At 41.2% G+C, this 27340-nt stretch overlaps 1 protein-coding gene across 11 annotated transcripts in view; it reads right to left on the minus strand.

The window, feature by feature from the left end:
- Positions 1–16321, minus strand: part of FAM135A (family with sequence similarity 135 member A) — a 94401-nt gene extending 78080 nt beyond the window's left edge. For 2 of the 11 annotated variants that reach the window (XR_012622644.1, XR_012622645.1), the window contains exons 1-2: positions 15851–16321; positions 12571–12630 (exon numbers count right to left, since the gene is read on the minus strand). Coding sequence is in view for 3 of the 11 variants with exons in the window: in XM_074819796.1 (XP_074675897.1) it covers positions 12571–12630; positions 15851–15962 (172 nt within the window). In the remaining 8 variants the exon portion in view is untranslated. Of the gene's footprint in view, positions 1–1080; positions 1167–1569; positions 1657–3813; positions 3833–12570; positions 12631–14678; positions 14750–15850 lie in introns of those variants that run through there. The other 9 variants (XM_074819796.1, XM_074819792.1, XM_074819797.1 and 6 more) reach the window with 8 other exon arrangements.
- Positions 16322–27340: the final 11019 nt, after the last annotated feature.

A 27340-nucleotide genomic window follows, 5' to 3' on the forward strand; every position in this document is an offset into this window, starting at 1 on the left:
GAACATTCATTGCTCTGGGCTGACATAAACCAAATCACTACTCTTCTGTCAAAGTCTTTCATACCAGTGCAAAAGAAAACAGCGTTCTTTGAACTATATAATAGGAAGTGTTATGCGGTGATTAAATATTTTAAAGGAGAAACACAAACTTGGACAATGTCTTTAATTTTTGTACGCTAATCATACAAAAGCCAATGAAAAAATTTAAACTCATGTAGAAGTATTTGTTTGTATAATTCCATTCAAATTTACAGCTCAACTTCACTAACTTCAATGACATTAAACGTCCACAACTCATTTTAATACTTAAGAGTTTATTGTTGTATTTTAAAGCATATAATTAGCATTCAGAAACTAAGCTATTGAACTGCATGTTTATTCTGTCTGCCTGTAAGAAGCAGAAGAATCCTTCAGTAGGAGCTCTCTACAGATGAGCAACAGAGGTTAATGCAGCAAATAAACATGAATCAGAAGATCTGATAATAAATGAGAAGGATATTCTAATACACAGGTTAGAACAGTGTTTCATAACTTCTGGTAGGTACTTAACACTTACAATCAAAACAGCATGTCAATATTCAAAAATATTAAAGCACAGAGACTGAAACATCTCCAATAGTTAAAATGTCAGTTAAAGCCACTTGATCCTATACTGAGGGCCAAGACTTTACTTTTCTTCACACTTCTGGGGGTTTATTTATTTCCCAAGTTGGAAAATCTCCTACATATCCTGGCCAGTCCATGCTGTCCCCCCACTTGCTCACCACTTCTTTAGTTATCCAAACTAATCTATTCTGAGGCCACAACACAAAATGGATCACAGGACATCAGGAAAAAATGTTTCTTGATTCTGTTTTTTTCTAAATCAACCATTTTAGTGATACTTTACAGCAGCTGCATCAGAGCACCTGAAAGTGAAATGAAAAGACAGACGGAGGTCAGACAGACAGAAACCTCCCAAACCACCTTTGTTCTCAGAGAAATACTTGCATAACAGTGCCGTTAATCTGGCTACTGGTGCCGGGAACTGCAAGACAATGCTAAGAAACAAAACAGCAGTACATTCAAAGAATGTCTTACCTCCACTGGTAAATACTCCATTTTAGTATGTTAATTAATCAGTCTTCCAGTTCTTCACTATTGCTGTCAAAAACATACTGCTTAAACTAAAAAACAAACAAACAAAAAAGTGTTTTACTAAGAGCAATGTCTCTACAACTTTCCAGTACTCATGTTCTTCAGTCTCTTTTCCTGTGCCCTAATAACAGCCCCTATGATGTCCTCTCCAACAATCACACAGGTACTGCCTACCAGCATTCTCCTACCCGCCCTCAGTTCCTGCACTGCAGTTTTCAGCTTTCTGCAAGTGTAGCAGTCTGATTTTTCCAAAATAAAGTAAAAAAATAAAACTTTTCATGAAGCCCATGCTCTGGCAAAGCTGACATTGCCATGTTCAACCAAACTACCCCGTCTTCCCCAAGGAATTCTAAAATCCAGTTCCCAAAGGACTCCAGTACACCCCCAGCCGTCCCACAGCCTCCCCGATCTCCAGAGAGACTCTCAGCTCACCAGCAGCAACATAGTGATGAGGAGGTAGGAGGATATTCTGGCCTGAGTCATCAAATACAGCTCATGCCCCCACACAGTCCTACACAGCTAACAGGGAGGAGACAATTTACAAGAATAGGTCAGATTAAATTCTCCTGGTAAATCTTGTGTCCCTTCTCCTCAGGAGACAAAAGTCAGTGGACAAAGGTAGAGCCCTCAGACCAAGAACCCATTTTCTTAAAACAAATGTTACAGGTAGGTCAGCGCCACCTAATCTGAAACTCTCCTTGAAGCTCCTGCTAAACCAGTACCTTAAAACTGTCTATCTCCCCTGTATTCTTAAACAATTAGGGTATTCTAAAACATACCCTAAAAAAAACCCCGAAGTCTCCCTTTTATCTGACAACCTTCAGATTTTGGACACGAAGAAAAGAAAATGCTTAGTTATCCCTTCTCAGGAACTTTGCAGCCTTTCTGTACGTATGCTTTAGAGAAATACAAACCCAAAATCTATCACAGATTGTGCAGGCAAGCCGTGAAACTAAACTGGTTTTGACTTAGCTTCAGAGAGAAGAAAACAGAGGAACTGGAGCATAAAAAAATACTTTATCTGGAATTTTTTAAAATAGAAATCGCTTGTGCATGTCATGCAATATTACATCTTTGATACTACAAATTATCAATCATGCCCTGGTAAAATCCTGATACCATAATGCCGTACCAAAATGGCACTGTCGCTTATTCCATTTGTTTAACAGTACAACACAGCCTGTGTCATACCAGTTCTCTTTTAAAAATGACTAAGTTCTTTTTTAAAAGAGTGAAAAAACATGCAAAATTCTGAGTAGTTGAACTTGTTCTAGCCTTAGATTTAATATTTTATAATGCAGTGGAAGTCAAAAGCAAAAATACAGAATTCTACAAATGCTTCTCTTCCTCTAGTTTTCTTCTAGCTGCTCATTTAACAGTCCTCAGATAATTTTTTTCTTCTGAGTTGCTGTAGGAGCTTTGTACACCTCCATCCCTGACCTTTTTTTCCCTGTCCTCTTCTCCTTTATGCTCAGAGATCCAGCACCTGCCAACACAAATTCAACCACCATCTATCTCTGTGCTGATGACTCACAGGTTTGTCCCCCCACCTGAGAACTGTCTTCAATTCCAATTTTAGCTGTTTCTTGGACACAGCATTCAGCCAAAATTCAACGTGGCAAAAACAGAGTTCTTGACCTGACCTGCAAGGCTATTCCTAATACCTACTTTATTTCTGACTGTAAACTTAGACAGTATTTTTCGTTTAGTTTTCTCTGGGTTCTCAGAGACTTTGGCAAGACTATGCACAAGACCTGCCAAATTTTTCTGCATGTGATTAGAAATATGTCCTATCCATCCATACAGCCAAAACTCATCCAAGCTAATATCCTCTTTTGTTTTAATTACTGTGAGGCTGAAAAAGCATAGCTCACTGCATGCATTAGTTCAGCATGGTGCTGCAAAGAACCAGCCTGTTATTTTGATCATTTCACCTCTCTCTCTGCATCCCCTGCAGAGAGAGCCTGGACTACTGCATCAAGCATAACCTTCTCGTCCTCCCTTGAAATCCTTTCGCAGCTGTGCAGCACCCGGTATCACAGTGTTCTGGTTGAAGACTAGAGCTTCCCAGCACTACAAATAAACCCTGGCTCTCCATAATTAAAAAGGTGAGGGAGTAGAAAAGAAATGCTAATTTAATTTTGGATTTCATAATCATCATGTTGTAAAACAAGGAAACAAATAAACAAACAAAAACCCTTAAAGGGAGATATCTAGGATACCTAAGGTTATTCAATTCATTATCCCAATTTAAAAAAGGCAACATGACCACCACTCAGAAAAAGACAACAGGATAGACTGCTTTTATCAGGATCTATTCATTAAACAATTTTTAAAGCTTCACAGTTGTAAATAATTATATGAATGTAAATAACCACAGTTACTTAAATATAGTTAAACAATGACCCAATTTCATGGGTTCAGGGCAAAACTCAACTATTACAATTTTCTTCTTGCCTGGTTCTTTAAGCCTAGATTACGTCCCAGACAGCCATTACATGGTTTGATTCACCATTTCTAACAAAGCTAATGCAAGATATCTATGACATTTTAATGGGCTAGATAAACAACCAGCTTAATCAAGCATTAAAATTCAAATTTTCCTACTTTTTGATTTAAATTTAGCACCAATCTCTGGTTCTCTATGCAGCACACCGATAAAAACAACATACTCACTACTTTGAGCTGACAACTTGATTATTCCCACTGAGCGTGGAAGTCATTAATATGTTGCATTTATTTCTTTTCTTCTCTCCTATTAATAGATCATGTATGTGATACAATAATTAATCTTGAGCATTTATTAAGGCTTATTCCCTTCTTCCCCAGCATTGGTCTTTGTCTGCCTGACAAACGACATGTTATTTCTAAGCTTACTCATTACAAAGTTTAACATGAAAAGTTCTGTGAGCAGCAAAGCTAAAAGGTTGCTTTCATGATGTGTCCCTCTCCCTCCACCAAGATAACTCCCTATGTTTTATGGCCCCTTGACTAGGCAAAAGATCGCACATCCCACAGGTATGATGAAGCTATATCCACAGCAACTGGCCAGATGCTGCAAAACAGACCCCTTACTAGCTGACTTCTGTATTTTTCCTCCCAGTATGGGCACTAACTTCAGTGTCGTCCTGCTTCAGCCGCCAATTTACACTAAACAAAAACGTCTTCATCTCTGAGATCCCTTCTCCTCTTCCACATTAGGCTGAATTGAGCAATGGTTTCAACAGTAATTTGCAAAGAAAGAGGAAACAGAACATGAGCAAACCAAACTGAATGTTTTATTTGCCTTTTACAAAGACTTCCCCTAAGAAGAAAACCCACATTTAAAAAGTTATGATTAAAAGGGTATGAAATAACTGGCACAAATGTGACTGCCTTTTGAGTGAGAACCAGCAAAATGCAGCATTTTGATGAAAAGCAGAGGCAATTCAGGATATGTACTACCACATTAAGCCAGCCCGTTGTCCCACTTTGATACCCCGTACTGGCTGAGTGAGAAACATGAACCAAATAGTACTACTAGTCTCATGCCAAGAAACAAGGAGAGTGGACAGTGTAAATCAGCAGTCAAGCTGTCCATTCGCCATCAAACTACCTTAATAACAGTGATTAAATACTTCTAACTAAAGCAGAAGTAATGTATCTGGAAATACATCTAGTAAATCGATTAATTACTTATTTTGCTTATAATTTTCAATTAATGCAATCAATCTACCTTTTCCTAACAATCTATTCAGAAGAGCAATACCGGGGGAAAAGAAAAACGAAATTCTTACTCTAAATACTTAGTCAAAAGTCTTCTGGAACTTTACATAAAAAGCATATAATGATCTTACAGCAAATTAAAAAAAAAAAAATACAAATTGCAAGCTGTAGAATTTAGTTTAAAGAACAAGTTGCATAGCTTAATACATTCACCTCAATCTCAAGAATTTATGAAGGATGCACTAGCTAAGAATTAATGAAGTAGGAGAGGGAAGCTTATTAAAACAATTTGATTCTGCCCAACTGAATAGGTTCTTCATAAAATATTAAGGATGTGTATTTAAAAGATACTTCATTTTCCTACTTATACAAAGGAAGAAAGTGATATCTCTTTGAATTCCATGTCCCAAGCAATGCCATTAAATGAAAAACAACTCTCACATGGATAGATGAATTTTGCATTAAAATGTCTGCAGTGACTGTTAATGTGATTACCATATTTTATGAATCAGAAGAGTCTCCAAAAGAAAGTTGTTGCAACTTCTCTCCCACCCCAAGCAAATTTATTGTCAAAAAAATAAAGCTTTGATTTCAAGAGAAATGAAAAATAAATCTAACTGTACATGCTCAGTAAACTGTTTTTAATAGGTAATAATTCCATATCATTGTCCTCTGTAAATAAAACAGGGCACAATTTACAGAGTTGAGTCATTGTTCCAATATCTGCTCTGAGGTCATGGTTTGACAAGACAGTAAATACAGTTTAGATTTGACAGGTTGATTGTATTGGAAGGCTTTATGCCAAGTAGTTATTGTCTTTCCTCCCACAGCAGGCATTAAGTCAGCGCAAATGATATATTGTGTACTCTTATTAAGAAATGTGATAGTTTGCCTGCTAATCAAAGTTACATTAGGAGATAATCTGATCCAGCATTGGTGGTCACAAAACCACTTCCTTGGTAGTTCCTGCACCAGTATCATCTGTGGTGATAGGCTGGATGGGCCAACCTGGAAAAACAGTGACTCCACCAGGACTTTCATACAGATATAAATTATTTTAGAAACACATGGGAGTACTGTATCAAAGCCTGTTTTATTTTTCAACACCTAATGTTAATAACCTAATATAAAGATGTTAATAACCTAATATAAAGTCAGCTTTACAGTACTACATCTTTAAAAACATAATCCTTGATTTCAACTTTTTTCCTCGTGGCTTGGCTTCCCATTTCCTACCATTTTTACAAAGCAAATAGAGACAAGCATTAGAGCACGTAAATTTAGGTTAAAAGTTTGATTCTTTGATTTTTCAATGCAAAAAAAAAAATAATCTAAAAACTCTGGAAATAAAAAACGTTGTTTTAAATCTTCTCATAATTTCTGTCCACTGTCTTTATTCAATATCCGCCAGAGAAATGCCATAGATTCTTATTTCCTTCCTTTGTTAATGATTTTCTGACTATAGGTCTTCTAAGACCCTCCCTGCAACTCTTCTGTTACACAAAACGTACATTCATTTTACAGTCAAACCCGTATTATTCTAATACAGGGTGCACTTTAGTTACGGTTGTATGATACAAGCATAAAGTTGAAAGACAATTAAGCAGACTGTCATTGCAAGCAACAACCTAACGTGGTCATGGGAAAGTATTTCAGAATGTGCATTATAGCTTTTCAAAAACATATCACAGCAAACAAACATCTATATGTCAGTTTGGTATAAGACTTTAAGCTCTTGCTGCTTGCTTATCTTCATACTGACCAGGTGAGAAAGAGCCATACTTGTCTCTGCAACCTCAGGTGGCACCTCCAGCAACTTACTTCCTGCTTGCCTCCAAATCTAAGAGCACCAAATTGAAACATATCCAAATCTAAGTTGAAACATAACTAACCTTGTAAGTTTACTTGGCTATCACCAAAACCAGTCAAGCACTGGATTTTAATGCTCAAACCTTGATGTCCCGCACTCTCTTAAGCCTGGGGCAAACCAGATCTGACCCAACAGCTACTAGCAGCAAAAAACCCCCCCAAAACCAACCAACCAAACAAAACCCACCCAAAAAACCAAAATAAGATTAAATTGCTCCCTGCTTTCCTTTATCTGCTTTTGAAGAGAAGGGACTAAACACAGTATGTAGAATACTGGTGTGATTTTTGATTGACAAATGCTCAGCAAAAGAAGTTTCTGAAGAAACAAGCATCAAGTAAAGACAACACCAATCAGCAGTGGTGGACAACTGTGATGGCAGCTTGAACGAACTGAGTAGAGCTCAGCATATATGCTACAGGAAGAATGGATGCCAGTAAGCACCATGAGAAAATAGCACATTATACATTATCAGCAGCAAAGTCTTTAAAGGATTTCCGTCTGCTACCCTTGGAGACTGGCTCCCACCCATCCCACAAACAGCCATCTCTGCAACTATGCTGGCAGCTGGGGGCGGGGCAAAAAGCCCACCACCAGCAAAACAAACCTTTACAGGTATTTTAGAAGTTACTTTGTAAGTTTTGGGGTTTTTTTTTTATTTAAACCACAACATTTCACTGATTTAAATACAGCACAGATCCACAAACAGCTGCACTGATGCATCTGACAATACGCCAATGTTAACATCTAACCCTGAAGAAGCGAGCAAGGGCACAGCAAGAATTTAAGCCAACTTTGCCTGTGAAACTACATGAAGTCTTCCACGCCAGCAACAGCTTCAGAAGTTTCTGCCCCAGGTGCTCATTCCCATCTTCACAGCATCAGTACATCGCCCCCACAACACTGCCAACACAGTGCTCATGGGACAGCATTTTAAAATGAATTAGTTACCATTTTAGAATAATCTATTTTTGCAGAGCTTGATCAGATCACTTCCTTATCCTGTTTCAAAGCACAGATCCACAAATAGTGCCATCGCAGTAACGGGGAAAGGAGGTGAGCAGCAGCACGACACAGCGGTTCCTCTGGCTAGCTGTCCCCTCCCCACACCCATCTTAAGCCACGGCCTTGGCACCGCAGCAAAGAGGCTTAAATGGCAGGGCAAGCGAAACTGCCCCTTCTCTCAGCCTTTCCTGAGGTAATATACCCTCCATTCTTTCCTTATAGTTGCTTCAAAAGTTGAAAGAGGGAGGAGACAGTACTCCTCCCCCCACAGGGAAGGACCCAGCCCCAGAGCCCAAGCGCCAGCCCAATCTAACCTCTTCCCTGCTCGGCCTGGCATGTCCTGCTCCCTCCTCACAGGCGTAGCTGCCCGCCTGGGAACCCTCCCTGACAACCCAGACCAGGGATATTTCTTTCCTGAAGGAGGCACGGAAGGCTGGAAAGACCAGCAGCTTCCAGCAGCTTTCTGTCCCAACAGGCCTAGAAACATGTTCTGCTCGCAGAGTTACCAACCAACAGATTGGGTGTTGGGGGACATGAACAATTTTTGCTGAAGAAGGACTCTTCCACCTCCCTGTCACAGAGGAAGAAAGAGACAGAGCCACCCTGGTCACCACAGCCTGCTCCACCGGCTGCAACCCTCACAGCACTGGCATTGCTCCCCCCCTCACTACAGTGCCAAAATGAAAGTTACTTAAAGAGTCCCTATTAAACAGGCAAATATAGCAGCCTTATCAAATTCAAGTTTTGCTTTTGTTTATTTTGAGGCTTGAAGGCTTTATGGACCTCTTACCTCCCTCTCCCTGCACAGCATTTAACTGACAAAACAATGCTGATGTGTGAGAAGCCGTTAAAAAAACTGACACAAACCTAAAACGGCATAGCTCTGTTTCTGAAATAACACATGCAAAACAAACCAAGTCTAATGATCAGCTTCAGTAGCTTCAACAGGTAGATTTGAAGAGTTACCTCAAAACAAAGCAGTAAACTGAGTTCTGAATTAGTGTGAACTGTCACCAATGCTATTGAAACAATTTTTGACAATGTTTTATACAGAACAGTTCTGTTCACTCCTTTTCTCCTATCATTTACTTGTCATATTTAGTTAGAAATTCTTGTACTAAGGTTTCATAATCATGAAATCCCTTATATGCTGCTTTCAAATTTGCTACAACTAGAACAAGCAAAAACATCTATTAAATACAACGTAACACGTCCAGGGGAAAAAGACCCAAAAACCAGGAACCAAAGTCATCAGAGGCTTTCCCTACCCTGCCAATAGCATAGCTGGTTTGTTTTCAAACAGGTCCTTGTTCTCTCCTATCCTACCTGACAAGGACAAACTCACAGCTGACCATACTGACTGGCCATGAAAATTCATCTTTCCATCTAAACTCCATCAGTTTTCACACTTTTCACAAGTCAAAAGGCAGGTACACATCCGTTAGAGCTTCTAGTCACCAATCCAAATTCAGACCAAACATTTGTAGCATTAGCTGGTATTCAAATTAATTTCAGAGCCACAAAATGTACTTTCCACAGAAGAGGTCGCCTCCTAAGAACATGCAAAGTAAAATCAGCAGCAGGTAAAACCTAACGGCTCAGAGCTTCAGCCCCAGCAACAAGGGCTTTCATTAGAAAAAGAAGTCTAGCCTGACAGAATGGCTGCAAGTTTGGAGATCTCAGCCTTGAGTTCCACCTTTAGGTCTAGTATTGAGCTCAACTCTTAAAAATGTTTTTTCCTCTATACTGTTTTAAAACATGTAGAGCAGTAAAATGCATGCTTTCTACTAACCATGCCTCACTGTTTTGGCACTTCAAATATCCCCAATACCTTGGCACATTTTGATCTGAATTATTTCACTGAGGTGAGGGGTGAAGGTCAGAGGCACATGAAATCATTGGCCCTAGAATTCATAGAATCATAGAACACCAGGTTGGAAGGGACCTCAAGCATCATCTGGTCCAACCTTTCCAGCAAAAGCAGAGTCTAGACAAGATGGCCCAGCACCCTGTCCAGCTAAATCTTAAATGGGGAATCCACCACTTCCTGGGGAGATTACTGCAGTGGCTGATTGTTCTCATTGTAAAGAATTTTCCTCTTGTGTCCAATCAGAATCTCCCCAGGAGTAACTTGTACCCCTTATCCCTTGTCTTTGCCATGTGACTCCTTGTAAAAAGGGAGTCTCCATCTTCTTTGTAGCCACCCTTTAAATACTGGAATATGGCGATAAGGTCTCCCCTAAGCCTTCTCTTCTCAAGCTGAACAAACCCAACTCTCTCAGCCTTTCCTCATGCAGCAGGCTTCCCAGGCCTTTGATCATCTTTGTGGTCCTTCTCTAGACCCTCTTCAGCCTGTCCACATCTTTTTTGTATAGCGGGGACCAAAACTCCACACAGTATTCCAGGTGTGGCCTGACAAGCACTGAGTACAGTGGGATAATGACTTCTTTATCTCTGCTGGTGATGCCCTTGCTGATGCAACCCAGAATCCTGTTGGCCTTCTTTGCCGCTGCAATGCACTGCTCACTCATATTGAGCTTGAAGAATTATCTGATAGCTTGTATAATCTCAGAGTTTGCCCAGAAAATTCAGAAAATCTTTAAAAAATATATATATGCATTTATAGAAAGCTAGATGGGCCACATACAAATAGGCAGGCAAGCAATATATACTGTAGTTTAAAAGTACTAGATATGCAAATACCTCTACTACTAAAAGTCAGCAGCATTAATTACACTATTTAGATGGAATTTTTTTACATGGAAATATACAATCATTATGCAGAAAAATCATAAATTGAAAACTGAACTGACAGCCTGAGAAGAAAGTGCAGTTTCTTTGAATAATACTTTTCAAACCTGCAGGAGAGCAAATACTACTACGTTTCTTTTGTAAGTTTAAATAGAAAGATAAGAGATATACTGCAAGCCATTCTGATACCAAAATTTAAAGGGAAACCTTGCTTATTAACTTTAGAAAAAATCATCTAAAGCATAAAGAGAATTCACTTTATTTTATAGCTAGAAAACATGATAAGCTTATCTAGCTTGACATCCTGTACGCAACAGGTAATGAATGATCTATGTCATGATCAGTAACAGGAATAGATTCATGAGGTTACAACATGTGAACAAGATTGTGATTATAATAAGCAGAGCTAGATCTGAAAAACGAGCCAGTTTATTATCTCAAAATGTCAGAAGTCAAGCGTAAGGCTTCCTGCACAACTGATGGAATACTGCAGATTTTTTCTTCTTAATTCTAAGAATTTGGGGGTGTGGTGTGTGCAAGTTTGTGATTTATTTTATAAATGAGATTCATACATGTATACATAAGTATATAGAGTATTCTATAAATATATATGTATATAGTATTAGAGGTAATAAATATAATTTTTCACTTGAAAATTAAAACCAGTAAAAAGGGTATGCTTTCAATTTTCCTGATACAAGCCATGCGATTCAGAAATGAGGAAATTTTTATTTTTAGTAAGAAATATTGATATGGCAGACTTTGTATCTTGTTTCTAACAAAACTGCTTGCAAAATATAAAGTTCAAGATTCTTAGCACTGAAAATGTTCCCAATTCTAAAACCTCTAAAGAAAATCCATTAAAAAAAGATGGCACTGAAACCATCTAATGAAAAATAGAACTGATGTCATTTCAATCTGCTTTAGCATTTTCAACTTTTGTTCTGCTTGTAATTTGAACTCAGCGAGGTTTCATTCTGTTCCTTACTTCTCTACTTGTTCTTTCCAAGAATAGTGCTGTCACCGATTTCCTGCTTGAAGTAAACACAATTTACTCACCTGACTTCTTTCTGACCCCAAACTATGGCAAACTTATTTCCTCCCTTTCAATTTTTTTTTTCTTGTATACTCTTTGTTGTATACTCTTTGTTACCGCAAATGTTCCATGTATTGTTCTTTGAGGAAGGCAACTTATACAAGACTTCTACAAATATCAGCGACGCCGTGTTACCAACATACCAACTGCTTTTGCTAGAAATGAATGCATAAATATTTAACCGCTATGTTCATACTTCTACAGTGACGTAGTTTTCTATACACAATACTTTATGAGATGTATCCCATGAATGAATGTGATCAAAAGGTGCTTAGTAAAATGCTATAGTAGGCCAAAATCAGCAGATGCTTAACAAACATAAAAGCACGTGTCTTGCCACACAGAAAACACATGGTGCATGAACATCAACAGAATGTAAGGACATACTTTACTGTTTTGCCTAGCTGTGGCAGAAAAACACAGAAGTAGCATTTATTCAGCAACATAGTCTGATTTAACAAGTTCACAGGGACAAGAAAAAGTGGCTTTTGAGAGGATTTAACCAGTCAAACTCAGTCCCTCGCTCCTGCTTTAAATCAGCAAGATTGTGACTTGAAGGTTCCTATATAGGGTTCTATATTCTACATATAAAGCATCTGAAGGGTGCTATATGAACCACCTTTCAATTAAAAAATAAAAAAAAAATAAAAATCACATTTTCCAAGCTTTTTCACTAGATGGGAAAATGAATGCAAGATTAAATAATTCATAATTCAAGAAACTCTAAATTATGCTCACAGTTTAAGCAAAAGAGAAATTGAACATGCTGGTACTTCACACAAATACTTATTTTGGCTACACACTCTCTGAGCCGATGGCCTGTCAGAGGTACCTGACATATGACAGCAGGCTAGCAAAACAAATATCCATCACGAACAAATCAACACGCAGATGCTACTGGTCTATCCTGTCACGAAAACAATTAAAGCACTAGCGAGACTGTATTTTTCCATACAGACAAAAAGGGAAGGGGGGAAATTCCCCCACAATACAAATGCAACTCTTTCACCTTGGTTAACGAGAGGGTGTATTCTGCCAAGCCTACTCCGCAGTCTGCAGGGACTGGGGCCTGAAAAAGAACAAAAGGATTTCAAGACAGGAGACACAAAGCGTAAGATGAATCATTTACCAAGTAAGAATGAGAAGCCCCAGTCTCTATCAATAACAACTTCAAACACCAAAACAAGGTCAACAACAAGAATTCACAACCATTTATTATAATTCTCACACCGAGCTCCATCTTTGGTACCAATTTAACTCTCACATTTGTTCAGGGCAGCACCCAGGCCAAAAGAGAGACACAGGCACCAGAACTCTCAGCATTACATTAATAAACATTTAGGTACCTGCCTCCTAGGTTGGTGTTGACAGCTAGGTTCTCTTCAAAGAAATAACAGTACAAGAGTCACAGCTGAGACAGTGTTCCCCTATCTTTACCTGCAGTAGTTCAAAACCTTGCCACTCACAGTTATCTGCCTCACCCCTCTGCCAGAGTTTGCTTTCCTATCCACCTTCACAGCCAGACAGATAACTGAGGCACACATATCCCATCCTAATCACTTCCAGAACCCTCAAAGAGAAGCTCATACTAAAGCGTCAGACCGTCACCTGGTGAGAGTGAGATACTGACAGAAACATTCTGTTACAGGGTGTTCCTAAGGTCTTAGAACCACAACAATTAAGTCCACCAGAACTTGTCAGAGTCTTCCTCGGTGGAGGACTAGCAAAGTCAACAGGGAACAACGGATCTCGATTTTCACATCGCTTCCTGCCTGGGAGCCATATTCACTAATTCTTCTATGTGGGATAAAAATGCAAGAGAAATCCAGTCTTTGGCTTTGGAACCCAGGTGCTTCCAAGGGAAACGTTAAAAACCACAAAACTTAAGAGTGTCAGGTAAGAGTTTCACATCCATCATTGGGACTTCAGTGGCTTCAGAAGAGACACCAGGGCTTAGTTCTTCTGAAACCTGACCAGAACGTGAGGTGTTATTTTTAAGGTTTTGCTGAACAAAAACGAGAACTAAATTCTACAGCAATGGAGCTAAACTGAATCAACAAATGTGTTGGGTTGTCTGGCACATTTTAAAAATCAGTTTTGAAGACAGATTCCAGTTGCTGTGTGTGCTTTACCATTACTGATTACTATTCATGCCAAATGAATACCCAGGACAGTCATACCGACTGTAATTTAAAGTGAAGGTAACAAATCAATTTTGTTAATAAAGTAAGTGTTAATTTAAAAACAAAACTAATATTTTCACATATTATATTGGTCAACTCTTATCAGTTTTGTAGGATTGTTATTTCACATAAGGGAAATTTAAATCATTCCAGAGAATTAGCTGAAATTCATATTCTGTGATTTTTTACTGATTACTGAAAGAAAAACGAAGAATTGACTTACAGGGGAAAAAATGAGAGGCAGAAAAAGGAAAACAAGTTGGTCCATCCAAGGAAAATGCAGACTAAGATTTATAGCTGTGCTCTGACATACCAAATGCAGGTACTCAGACTGCGACTACTGGCACAGTCATATGGAAGAAACAGAGCAAGATGACGATTCCGCGTTTCATTCATTTAAAGTATTTGCAAAGATACAGCCAGAGCCTGGATCTTTCACTTCCTACAAAACAGTATTTTCAGTTCTAATGGGCAATGAATTGTTGAATGGAATAATAAAAACTATGCCAAAGTACTTAATTTGCACCTCCACAAACCCAGAATTCTTTCATCATGAAAAGGCTGTAATGTTCCAGCAAATCACAGCTTTACTGAACCCAGTTTGGACTGTGGCAGTTATTCTTTAGCAAGGGCCAAGCAGTTTTTTCTTCACAATCAAAATGCTAAGTAAGAGATATTTTATGGATGAAAATGTAATACATTCCCTTCCAGAGTAATAAAGATCACATCAGTAACATTCCCTACTTGCTATCAGTCCAGCAAACTAAAAAGCGGCGAGTGTGGATTTTGGCTCAGGCTTTGCCCATGTATAAGGCAACATTAAGCTAGTTGACTGAATTCCTTAAAAAAACAAAGTAAAACCCAGTAAAACAAAATAGACATTTATGCCCATGCACTTGATAAAATGTAAGACTTCAAACAGAAGTTTGTTCACCTTTCAATCAGAAAAATCCACTGCACCAGGAGAAAGGGGAAGCAGGCTTAAACACTTCATCACGAATACCTCTTCAGTTACAGTATCAACACGACCATAAATCCCCCCAATTATATTTTTTTAAAATCCGTTATGCTATGCGATTTCCCTTCAAGTGGTATGTCTGCAACACACAATAATTAAGTCTCCAAATAAGTTCTATTGAAAATTTCGCTTAAAATAATACAAGACAGAAAGATGATTTCCACCAGGACTCTTACTGATCGTGCAAATTCTGCCGTTACGCCCTAAAGTTAATTCACCCCTGAAGGTCTCCTACGGATGGTAAGAGGAGTCCGGAGCCCCTGTGAGAGCACGCACGCCTAACCCCACTGCCCCGCCGCCCAGGCGGGCCGCAGGGCCGGCGCTGGGGAGGAGCAGAGGCTTTCCCCGGCTCGGACGGGGCAGCAGAGCCCGGCCGGCCGCGCCGGGCAGCCGCCAGTGTCGCCCTCGGCACACCAGGAAATAGCCGGGAGCTATTCCCAGCGCTCGGCCAGCAGCTTTCCCCGCCGCACGAAGAAACGGTATTAAAAATAAATAGATAAACACCACCCCCCCACCACCGTTTCAATCCCCGGGGAGAATCCGGTATTTCTTAGGAAGGGAAGGAGGGAGAAAGCAGCAATGTCTCCGACTGCCCCGGCACCGCGGCCGGCACTGGGGCACTTCACGGAGGGGACGAGGTGGACGTTATTTCTGACCTATTTTCAGCACCGCCTCCGAGTGATAAACAATCAACAACGGCGGCGGAACGCTGCCCGGTCAGAAACTTCGCCAGCCACAAGCCGCTCCCAGCGGCCACAAGCCGGGGCGAAGAGGCGGCAGGCGAGGGGCGGGGGGGGGGCCGCCCTCCTGTGCCCCGCGGCTGCCCGCCGACCCCCCGCCCGCCCCGCCGCCCCCAGGCCGGGCAGCGGGGAGGCTCCCGGCGTTCTCCCGCCGGGGCGCGGGGTGGGTCAGCCTGACACAAACAAGTCCCGCGCCCGCCATGCCCGCGGCAGGCACAGGCCGGGCACGGAGGGGCGCGTTGGGCGCCCGCCGGCCCCAGCCCTGTGAGAGCGGCCAGAACACGCTCCCGCCGGGCGCCCCGGCCCGCCCCACCGCCCCGCGGCCCCTCGCCGCTGCCCCGCACCGACCTGGGACACAAAGGAGCGGCCGCCGCTGCCCGCCGATCGCCCGCCGCCTCCTCGCCCGCGCTCCCCGCGGAGTCCAGGCCGCGGCAGCACCGGGATGGCGTAGCGCAGGCATCCGACGCCAGCGCCTGCTGCTCCCGCGGCGGCCCGTGCCGCCGGCGCCCGCTCTGCGCTGGACGGGGAGGGGGGGGCGGGGGGAAGCTGCCGGGAGGCGACCGCGCCGGCCGAGCGCCGCTTCCTGCTCCCCGGCGCCGAGGGGCGGCGGGTGCCGGAGCCTGGCGGGTGCCGCAGCCTCGCGGCTGCCGGCGGGGGGGCTGCGCCCGCACCTAGGCAGAGGCCGCCGGCGGCGAAGCCCGGGGCCGCCGCATCCTCGGCTTCTGCGCCGGGCTTTGCGCGCCGCCTCCGGCTCTGAGGAGTCGCCCGGGCGGCTCCTGCGGCGGCTGCTGGCAGCCGGAGCCCCGGCTCGCCCCGCTGCTGCGCCCGGCTCGGGCTCGGGCTCCCCCTGCTGCCCCGCCGGGCCGGGCTGGGCCGCGGCTCGGGCTCCTCCTGCGGCTCTGCGGGGCCGGACTGGGGCGGCCCCGGCGGAGGGGAAAGGCCGGGACCCACCGGGGACAGCCAGGCTGGGCCGGGAGGGACGTGACCCTCCCCGGGCTTGGCCCTGGCTCTCTTCCGCCCGCGGCCCCGTTCCCCCAGAGCCCCTTCGTGGCGCACGCTGGGAGGCGGAGGAGGCCTCCCCTCCTGCCGGCGGCCCTGCACGGCCCCCCCGGCACCCTCTGCCCTGGCCTGGGGCCGGAGCCCCCGGGCAGCCGCTGGGGCTCGGCTCCGCCGGCCGGCGCAGAGAGCAGCCCGCGGGGGAGAGGCGCCCGGGGGGAGCAGTGGGACACCTGCCCGGGTGGAGGTAATGAGCTGCTTTTAAGCTCTTGTGAGGAAAAAGTTCTCATTTCTGTAGTAAGACGTTTTAGCAATATGTGATAGCAAAATACAAGTAAAACGGCTGTTAAGCATTAATAAAACTGATAGTCTTTAACACTGAGGAGGAGGGGTGCTGGGTGCTACAGGCTCATTGACAAGTGCTCGAAACTTGGTTCAGAGCACTGAAAACAAAACTATCAGCTGTCTGGAATAAAAAATCCTGTTCTTGTTCCCTTTCTATCTGCTTGCCATCTGGAAAAAAAAAAATCTTGGATGTGAAGAAAACTTGCATAGTTTTTCAGGCTCCAACGTGGACTTCCCATCTGAAAGCCAAACCTAAGCCTGTAGCTGTTTTGCAGAAAGAGGAGTTACAAAGCAGTAGATTTGTTTTTAGTTTAGGGAGTCTTTCAAGCCAGTCAGGTGGCCAGCAATGTTAAATTTGATGTGTTAGTCTTTGCATAGATTATTTCAGTAATTTTGTCACCAATGGATTTAGCATCCAAAAATGCAGACTTTCACAGACCGTGAAAGCAGGAAGCCCAAGTGATGCTGGGTTGGGATAAATGACAGAGGGATGAGAGGCTGATGACCATGGAGTACCACGACGAGCTTTGAGAGACATCCTTGTGAGTTCTCAGCACCTGTTTGTTTCTGTAAAATCTGATTGAGATTGTGCTGATCACTGCCAGCAGAAATTTACTGCAAGCTGAACTCATGGCTACTTGGGAATTTAATTTTGGTAAAAGACATTTCAGTTCATGGGAGATTAATGATTTAAATGAAACTTGCATCTGATTTATCAGGGCTGCGTGTCTCAAGGCTTTTTAAAAAGGCAGTTTTGAACGCATCATTATTGATCCTTGAACCTAAAAACACATGGCTGCCGTTTCGCTTTTTTACCCTTGGTTATTTCAGGATAGTCTTGAGTAACTGCTTCATGGTCCTGCAGAGTCAGTTCTGACCTACCAGAAAAATAGTGGAGCCGTTTGTGCATGGCTGACAAAAGGACCCACCAGGCCTAAACACAACACACCTCAAACTTGTCTCAGAAATACAGGAGTTTTGTACTAAATGATGCTCAGCACCACAGAGTGCCTGTGGCTCTCAAGAGCCAGATTTTGTTGAAGATGTTCTGGTTTCTGAGTAGTCCAAAGGCCAGGCTGACAGTTTGGATAGGATTTCTATATTTGCACAGATAAATACTTGTCTGGCTCGTTATTTTTGTTATTTTATCTCTCCGGAAGCTTGCCTGGACTTCTGCTATTAGGAAAATGTATCTTGCAGGCTTCTTTCCCATTAAATGGAGGAAGCATTTCTTGGCAACAGTTTTTGCCTGATACGAGCAGAAAACTGGCAGATTGTTCCCATAAATGGCAGAGCCCCATTAGATAAATCTAATTTGCTCCCTCACCAAAGTCCACTTGTGAGGATCCATCATCAATCAGGCCAACTGCTGACCATGCCCTTCTTTTGCATGTGGCAGTGAGTACTGTCTTACAGCATGGAGTCCACTGAGCCCCCTACATGACTTTCTGGTAAAGAAGGATGGTCTGACAGCCCTTCTGAATGACAACAGCGTTCTGGGACAGCAGCTCTTTCAGTCTCTCTGCAAAGCTGCCCTCATTTCCAGGAGATATTTAAAGTTTGGGTGTTGTACATAAAAGCTGCCTCAAAATGGGTACCATGTTCAAGACTGGATGCGCTGGTATGCATTACAGTTTAGAGATGCCTATTCGGAAGCTCTGTGTTATCCTCACTAATAACTGCCACAGAGAGGCCTAGAAGTAATTCATTGCTTAGGTTTGATGCAGGAGACCCTAGAAGCCCAATTCTGCAATTTGAGTTCTGCCAAAGCTGTCTTTCCCATGGGAAATCAGATTAAATCCCAAGCTCGTATTGCTGAGCATTTTTACGAGTCCAGGATTTTGTCAAAAGAATAGTTCACTGATTTATGGGTATGTCTGTATGGCTCGATACAGCACTAATATTGATCTGTATCCTCCAGCTAGCACCAGACTCGTGCAGACTAGGAAACAAAAGCCACGTAGCCACCAGCAGCTGAACTGAGAAGCAGGACTGGGAACCCAGATGCGATACCACACGAAAGCAACTGCGCTGCTTCCAGTTTCAGAGGAGCTCTGATTGGTGATAACCTGGGGATCTCTCCACACTGTTCCAGTGTGTAGTATAGCAAGCACACTGTGGGAGAGTAACAACATGGTAAAGGGCCAGTGAGGCAGAGTGGAGCTGCCTAAGTCTTGGAGAATTGGGTGAGGCTTAATCTTGATTCCTGGGAGAAGAAAACACAATCGATATTCTGGCAAGGAAGCTTGGTAACAGTGTGCACAAGTGGTTGGTGTATCAGGAGGCCATTCAAGAAGAGTCTGTAGTAAATAAACTGGGAGAACACAGTTTTTCTGAGAAATCTATATAGGTAGACAAAGAGAAAGGTTGAATCTTGGAAAAATCACCAAAGAAGAAAAAATTTGACATAGAATAGGATGATAAAGACTGCCAAATTTTGAGTCAACATTATATCGTGGGGATGGTTCATGTATTACTGTGTCTAGGATTTAAAAATGAGTAAGTATGAGTGGAGGAATGATTCCTGTCAGAGAAACAGCTGTTGATTGTGTTTCTTTGCTGTCAAATATGGAAAAATGCTGAATGAACGTTCAACTGATTGCTCAATGAAAATAAAATTCTAGACAACTGCCAGATTTGGCTGTGTGCCCCAAATGAATATCCAGATATAGGATACACAGCACTAAGCATGTTCATTTTCAGATAACAGATTTGTGTGAAACATCCTCTGCAATGGCTTTAATCATAAGAAAACATAGAAACTAATTATATCTTGAGAACATTTTGATAACTGTGTGTTGAAAACAGTGAATGAAAAGATACTTTTGTGTACTGCAAGGGATTGCAAAGTTGTCATTAGAATATATAATTACAAATCATAATTAAACTAGTATGCTACTAAAATAGAAAGCATTACAATCGCAATGTTATTGTTTACTTTAAATAATTTGATTAGTACAATCTAAAATTAGCCCTTAAACTTTATTACATAATAAGTGGATGCAATATATATTTATAGGATTCACAGAAGATTGGTTAAAAGCTACTTTTTAACAATTGTGATTGTTTCCTCATGTGGCAAATAATGGGAATTTTTTGGTCATTTGTGGATTGCAAAGCAAAAGAGGTGAAGAATCACAAATCACGTATAGAGAACAAACTAGTGGTATGAAAATACGGCTGCAGATTTTAAAGGGTCAGCCTCCACTTGTCAGCAGAGGCTCTCTAAAAGCTACTCAAAATGGGGAACTCGGTGCTGTAGCTACCTTCAGCTTGCATGCTGTTAGGTTGATGCAAAAATAAGGAAGTTGCTTTTCTAACACACAGCATGCTAGCAGTGGTATAGGGAACCCTTCAGACCACTGGTATATAGTCGGTGGTTTCAGAGGAAGCAACAGGAATTCAGGTTTAGATGCACTGACTTTAAATAATGGACCTTCAGGAGGTGTCAAAATGGCTAGATAGAGGATTAAATGAATGGACACAGGTTAGGTGTTGGAAATGTGCAAGTAAAGATGGAAACGGAATTAGTGCAAGGAGATCTATTAATAAGAAGTTGAAGTTGCAGAGGGAGAGGAAATGATCCATTCAGAACGGAAAAGGGAAGGAGAAAAACTGCTAGAAGACAGCAATGTGAGGCTTGCAGAAAAATAAGATTTTAAAATACAACTTGGTAATTATCCTTCAAAAACAGGAGAAACAAAGATACAGCGGAAATATAATCCATAGGAAGTTGGAACAAAATACCTATAGTCACTTGAAAATGCTGGGGAAGACAGATTCTACAGAGAAAACTGCATTTGGTTTTGCTTTTCTTTACAAGTGTAATATGAAGGAACTGCAAGAGTCAAGGACGCAGCATGTGTTATACTAGTGTGCATCAAATGAAAGCCAATGAGGGAAGGAGATGTAAAAAAATCATTCTGAGTCTCTTAGCTAGGATTTATGAAAGTAATCTACTTGAAGATTTGCTTTAAAAACTCTAGTGCCAAGAGAGGCTGCAGAAAAACCATTTGCATTAACTGTCATTGCTAATTAGAAAGTTGTGATGTCTCAAACCTAAATATCTCAATGCAGAAATACTTAATAATCATACTGACATCTAACAATTTCATTTCTTGTCCTTTTGGGGAAAGCAGCAATAGGAACTAATTACACCTTCCAGAGTGCAACAGCAGTACTTTCAGAGCAAGTTCTCTTTTAGTGATGAGACTGTAAGTGCCCTGTTTGCAGGGTATGGGCATGCTCTTCTGTGGAGTCTCTAAAAACAGTTTTCTCCAGGTCATTCCCTGGCCCTGGCATGGAAGGACATGGCTCTCGTGTCTCTGGCCCCAGCTGCACCCACATTGAAATTTCCCCCTGCCCCTCATCTCAGTGACACCTGGGGCTGGGTGCTGCTAGCACCCACCCAGGTGTGCAGGAAGCGTGCTCACCTGTGGTCAGGTCGTGTGTCAGATGATTGGAGCTTACTGACCTGTCTGTTGGAAGGACATTCCATAGCCTAGCAGGTCCCACCTTAATACTAAGTATTTCCTCATACTCAAATCACATTTTGTTTTGTCTTAAGTTGCACTTAACATTAACCGTTCTCTTACTTCAGTCTGAGGTATTACAGATACTGATGTTCCCACCAGAAATCACTGTTTATCATGTTCCATCCCTGGCAGTGTTCAAGGCCAGGTTGGACGGGGCTTTGAGCATCCTGGTCTAGTGGAAGGTGTCCCTGCCCATGGCAGGAGGGTTGGAACTAGATGATCTTTAAGGTCCCATCTAACCCAAACCATTCTGTGATCCTATGACTGTATGTTCAGCTGCACAAGTTTAGGAATACCAGCTCTTCCCATAAGATAACTTCAGTCGGCAACTGACGGTCTCTTGAATTCTTTCCAATTTTCTGTAGTATTCATAGAGAGGAAAACACAGTATTTGACATACAATGCCACTGGTGCCAGATGGAGAGAGACCCTGCATGTACTGATGGGTTGGTCTGCGTATACAAGTGAGATGCCCCACAACTTTTTAATTTGCATTTCAGCAATATCAAATGAGATCTTCATGATGAATTTTCTATCCATTACCAACGGCATGATATTTGGGAGTATTTTCTCTCTTGTATTTGATTTCATTTTTCTCAGCTCAGTGTTAGTTTATTTTTGCCAGTCATATACCTAGTTTCTCTGGAGCTATTCTTTCTTTGTGCTGATTGCTTTTCTTAATTTGGTTATTTCTAGGATTAATTAATGTATTTGATTTTGCTTCTGAAATACAAATGAAATTTGTTAATTAAGACCAAAACTAAAAACAATGGTTAAAATATTCAACTAGATGCTTTTCCCCAACTTTCTATGTTGCTATTTATCATTGTCTTTTGTGTACAGTATCTTCCCCAAACTTCTGTCTGATTATGTAGTATAAGATTTACTGTTACTCTTTTTTAAATGAGAGAATATACTTCTGAGAGCTGGGGAGCCCAGCAGTACAATAAATCCAGATGTATTTATTCTACAGTGTGCAATTGATGGTTGAAATGAGCTCTCAGCTCTCATAATAAGCTTGAAAAGAGGAAAGAGAGAGAAGTACGGCGTAACAAGCATGGAGAAAAGAGAAGAAAAGCTATTTGGTACTCAACCATGTTTTGCTCAGTCCTTTGCTCTGTATTTGGCAACTACTTAGTCATGTGTGCTCTGAGGCCAGGTCTTAAAGAACATGAGTCCTGTACTGGTTTGTTACAGGACTGGTACAAGAGATCCCCACCGTTAGAATTGCAATCACTTAAAAAAAAAAAGACTTTATTGAGGTTTGAAGGGGAAGTAAAGCATAGGCCTCAGTTAGTTACTTGATTTCCTGAAAATGCAACTCTGTTAGTGGAAATGTGTTAAGAGTTTTGTGTACCTTTTTGGTATCTAACTTCTTTCAGTCAACAATGAAGTTTCTAAAGCATGGGAGTAGAACGATAGTTTGTAGATAATCTCAAATCTATGATATTGTTGATTTTAAAATGTGTTAATATGAGGTTTTTATACAAACAGCTGTGATTTATTTTTTATTTAAATTGTCATATGTTATATTTAGTTAGAATATGAAATTCAGTAAGGCATCCTGATGGTCTTTCATTGATATTTTGCAAAGCTACTGTCAAGTTTACAACCTCAGCTGTTAAAAAAAAATGCATCCTTGCCGAATTTAAATCATGTCACACAATTTCAGAACTGTCAGGTCATTTATTTAAATCTACCAGGGTTGTACCTATGTTTTGGGTTAAAAAATCATGTCTTGAGAGAGAAACAATTGCTTAAATAGGAACTTCTGAAATTCTGGGGTTTTAAGGTCCTAATGATCACAACAATTTGAAAGGTATGAAAAAACTAAGTCAAAAGAGTCACTTTTTTTTTTTTTTTTTTTCTAATACCAGGCAAGCATTTCAACAGACTCAGTGGAAATAAAGAGCTTTTGCAGTAAAATGTTGTCTATTTCAAGGTTACCATATGAGAAAAGATATTCTGAAGGTCTCTGACCTTTGCATAGCATTAAATGTCATTATAAGATGAAAGGGAATTTCCATCTAAGGGCAAATATTTCCATTATTACTACAGATGTCTGCTTCCAAATTTCTCTAACTGTGACTGTGGTTTAGGTGTCAGTTGCCCTGGAGAAAAATGAGTATAAGGTTTGGGAAAAAAGATGAAACTGGGTCAGAGTGGGCCACCTTGTGTCTCCAACAAAAGAACATTTGTTCATTTTTCTCTTCAGCTACCTCACATATAAGCTGGTTCAGGTATCTGCTGAAGTGGAAAGCTTTAAGACTCATTTTATAAAGAAGGATGAGTGAGAACATCACAAATTCTACTTATGACCAAAAGTCACATAAATACTGCTTACAAATACAGAAGAGAAAGTGTTTTGGAGGTTATTGTTCAAATTTATGCTACTGTATTGCTTCAGACAGTTCTGACACAAAATTAATTTTGCAACTAACCAATAAAATGGAGGAAATGTCCTTTACTGTGTCTACTAAAAAAATATTTTTTTCTCATTATTTTATTATTAGTCTCCCATTATCTGGAATTTTAAATCCCACATTTTCCCGGAGTATGAATATAAACACACAGTCTTAGGTAGTGTCAGTTCTCAGTAAACCAAATGTCTCTGCACTTAGACTGGAAAACATGAGCCCTCAAAGCTGAGGAATCTACAAAGCAAATGAGACTCATCCATGAATTCATTTTTTTAACTTGCCAGATCTTTTGTATGATTGAAGTTGTACTGTGGAAAAAATAATATATTTTCACAGGTAAGCAGAAGAGTTCCAGACAAGATTATGGCTTTTACTGTTGCCTAGACAAGATGCCTGTTTGTGGTTGCCCAGATGTTGGATTTAAGCATTTCTTTATATTTTCATCATAGCAGGTGGAACTGAAATGGGCAGTACCTTGGCTCTCCCCATCCTACTCCCTATCCAGAACCACAGAGCCAGCAGCAGGTTACTTTCTTTACTTCTGGTACAGATCCAAAGCAGGCTGCCACTAACCTCTCGGAAATATGTAGAAGGAGATAAATGAACCAGAAGGGTGTCTGCAAATTATAGCCCCTCAAGGTAAGATGCAGATTACACACACAGCCCATCACATCCAGGTGTTTCTAGATGTATTCATTTCTTTGCAGACATCATGCAGTTAGTCTTCTGCGTAGTATAGTCTACATTAATGGATATTTTTCTGAATGCTTGCAAAGCTACCTTACCATCATATGCACAAGCCAGACACCAAACAAGCTTATCCTGCCACTGCTAAGTCAAATTAACTGTTGATAAAATCAGATCAAAATGATGGTTTTTTTACAAGTTGTTGTACATCCATCCTGTACACTGGTATAGGGACCCAGGAATAATACCATGCAACTACTTAGCTGGAAAATGACCCCAAGATACAACTTTGGACCAAAGGGAGGAAGAAAACATGGTTTTAATTCTTCAAAGTGAAACACTGAATTGTACGGTATTAGGTCTACATATTTAGGGGCTTATAATGGTGTCAAGCCAACTAGACATGAGTGCAAAAATTAGGTAAAGAGGATGCAGTGTATTAGAAGATCAATAATTATAATATACAAATACAGCTATACTACTTACTGATGTGTGGTGCAGAGGTCTGTGAGCTGGCACTGGTGGGACCAATTTGCTGGGATGTGCACTGACTTAACGTCACCCTCAAGACTGCTGCTAGTAGAGATGCCTTTAGAAATCCAACACAGCCTCAGCAACTTTAACCAGGCCACAGGCTCTACAGTGTTGTGAGCAGTGGTGAGCCTCATTTAGTGAAGGGGACATGTTCAAAACTGGGATGTCTGCAAAGATATTTCCCAATCTCTCCTTCCATGCAGCCCCCCATAAAGGCTGATCAGATCACTCGGTTCAAATGATCTCTTCCTCAATTTGAACAATGAAGAATGTAAGTGAGTTTGAGGGAGAAGAGAAGGAGAAAATGCTCATCACCATGGGGTATGATAGGCTCACCTCTATTTGTTTTCTACAAAGAATGTGAAATTTGTGGGTGAGTTTTGTCCTACAATCCCTTGCTGCTGCAGCAATGGTCAGAGGATGTTTTTTCCCACACTACAGGCCAGCTCCACTCGGGCTTTATTTCTTGCTTGTGCTATTATTCTGCTTACAGTGGTGATGGGAAAAACCTTCCTGCAAACTGGCAGCAGACAGTGGTTGAATGCAATAGTATCTTTTAATGGAAAGCATTAATGCAAAAATAAAAACCTTCATGGAGCATACCCCAGCAAAGCATGACTTACTGTAATGGTCCTTAGAGACATTTCCATACTTAAGGTATTAAGACATTATGCCCTAACTGCTGCTCTTACTCATCCTGTTCCTGGAGATGAATAAAATATAGCTCTTGGATCATCAAAAATTCCAATGCATTTCTGAGATTCTTTGATACAGAAAGTGTCTCACTATCACTGCAATGTGATATCTAATTATATGACAAGACATGGGAAGGTTTTGCCTGCACAGGTGGATAGCTTCCTTTCTTAAGTAAGATCTTTCCTCCATGCTCATATCTGAACAGTACAGTATTTATGAAGTTGCAGAATATTGAAAAGGATTTAAAACAGTTACTTACTGCTCTTCCTGCTGAGATCTAGACCCAATCATTACACTAATTTATATTTTTGAAAGATAATTTACAGATAATTAATAATTAACTTTCCAGTTGCTTTCCTGGAGAAAAGAATTCTATTATAAAGTTTCACAATATGCAGAAATTTACTGTTTTGGAGATTCAGCTAGCACAATGGATTCTTTTTCAGATAAAAGAAGTCATTACTTCTCAGTTATGGCTGTGTACTGTGAGTAGGGAATTACATTATACCTTTCCAAGCTGTATTTTCCTCTATCAGGTTCACATGCAACAGGATCAATTCCTTCAATGTTAGTGACATGCTTCAAAGAATGGGGTCAAAATAATGGAAAACCAGGATGTGATAAAGTTATATGCAATGTTTTCGTAATTTTTCACCACAGTCAGACAGCTATTTCACTCACATTGAACGCCTGCAAAAATGCTGAATTTAAATACAAGCCAAGTGCACTGCTGAACTATAATCTCACTGACCAAGTTTCAACACGTTACTGATAAGCCTGAGAATTTAAATACATACAGGTGTTCCTTATCATCGTTGCTGAGACAGACAATGCACCTTTGACAGCCTTTAAGTATTTGGTGGCTGCAAAGCTATTCCTTTGTTCACAAAGATACTGTGAAGAGGAAAACATGCCCAATATCCAAACAAGAAAGCAAACAGCCCCTTTTGTTGTCAATCCGCCAGGATCACATTCCACCACGGTACTCTGAGCACCATTACACTGCCACTTGTCCTGCTGGCACATGTCAGGACAAGGCATCTACAATCAAGGCAGCAGATGGTTCTTTGGGTTGCCTAAAACCAGAGTTGGCATGGACACGTCATTTATGATGCTGTTAAGAGAACAAAATATTGGCATGCACGTAATAACAGATCTCTGGATAATGAAGGCATCCTGTATCCTGTTAATCCATTCACACAGAACAATAGCCCCCAAGTTTCTGAATAATGTTTTTTCTATTGATGCGCTTGCTTGTTTCATATCTGGTGATACATATTAATTCAGTCCATAACCCATGCATTTAAACACAATTAAAGACAACTGTTTGGGGAATATTTCAGGTTTTGACTGCTTGTGGACAGCACAGCACGGGTTGCCTTGAAAACATCTGTGATGGCTAGGCCAACGGTTGAATTGCCAACACTCAATTCAAGGCCAATTCATTTCCTTCTTTTTTGCCAGGCTCCACAGAGTAAAAGCAACACATTTCTGAGCAGTAGTTGGCACAATGGTTAAACTCCACAAAAGTTTCAGCATTGCAGAAATTTCAGGACCCCACTGCTGCTCATATCCCATTTTCACTGTGATATTTCCAAAAGAAAGGAGTGAAAAGGAGAATACAG

Source organism: Strix aluco, chromosome 3 (genome assembly GCF_031877795.1).
Source record: "Strix aluco isolate bStrAlu1 chromosome 3, bStrAlu1.hap1, whole genome shotgun sequence".
NCBI classification, from domain to species: Eukaryota; Metazoa; Chordata; class Aves; order Strigiformes; family Strigidae; genus Strix; species Strix aluco.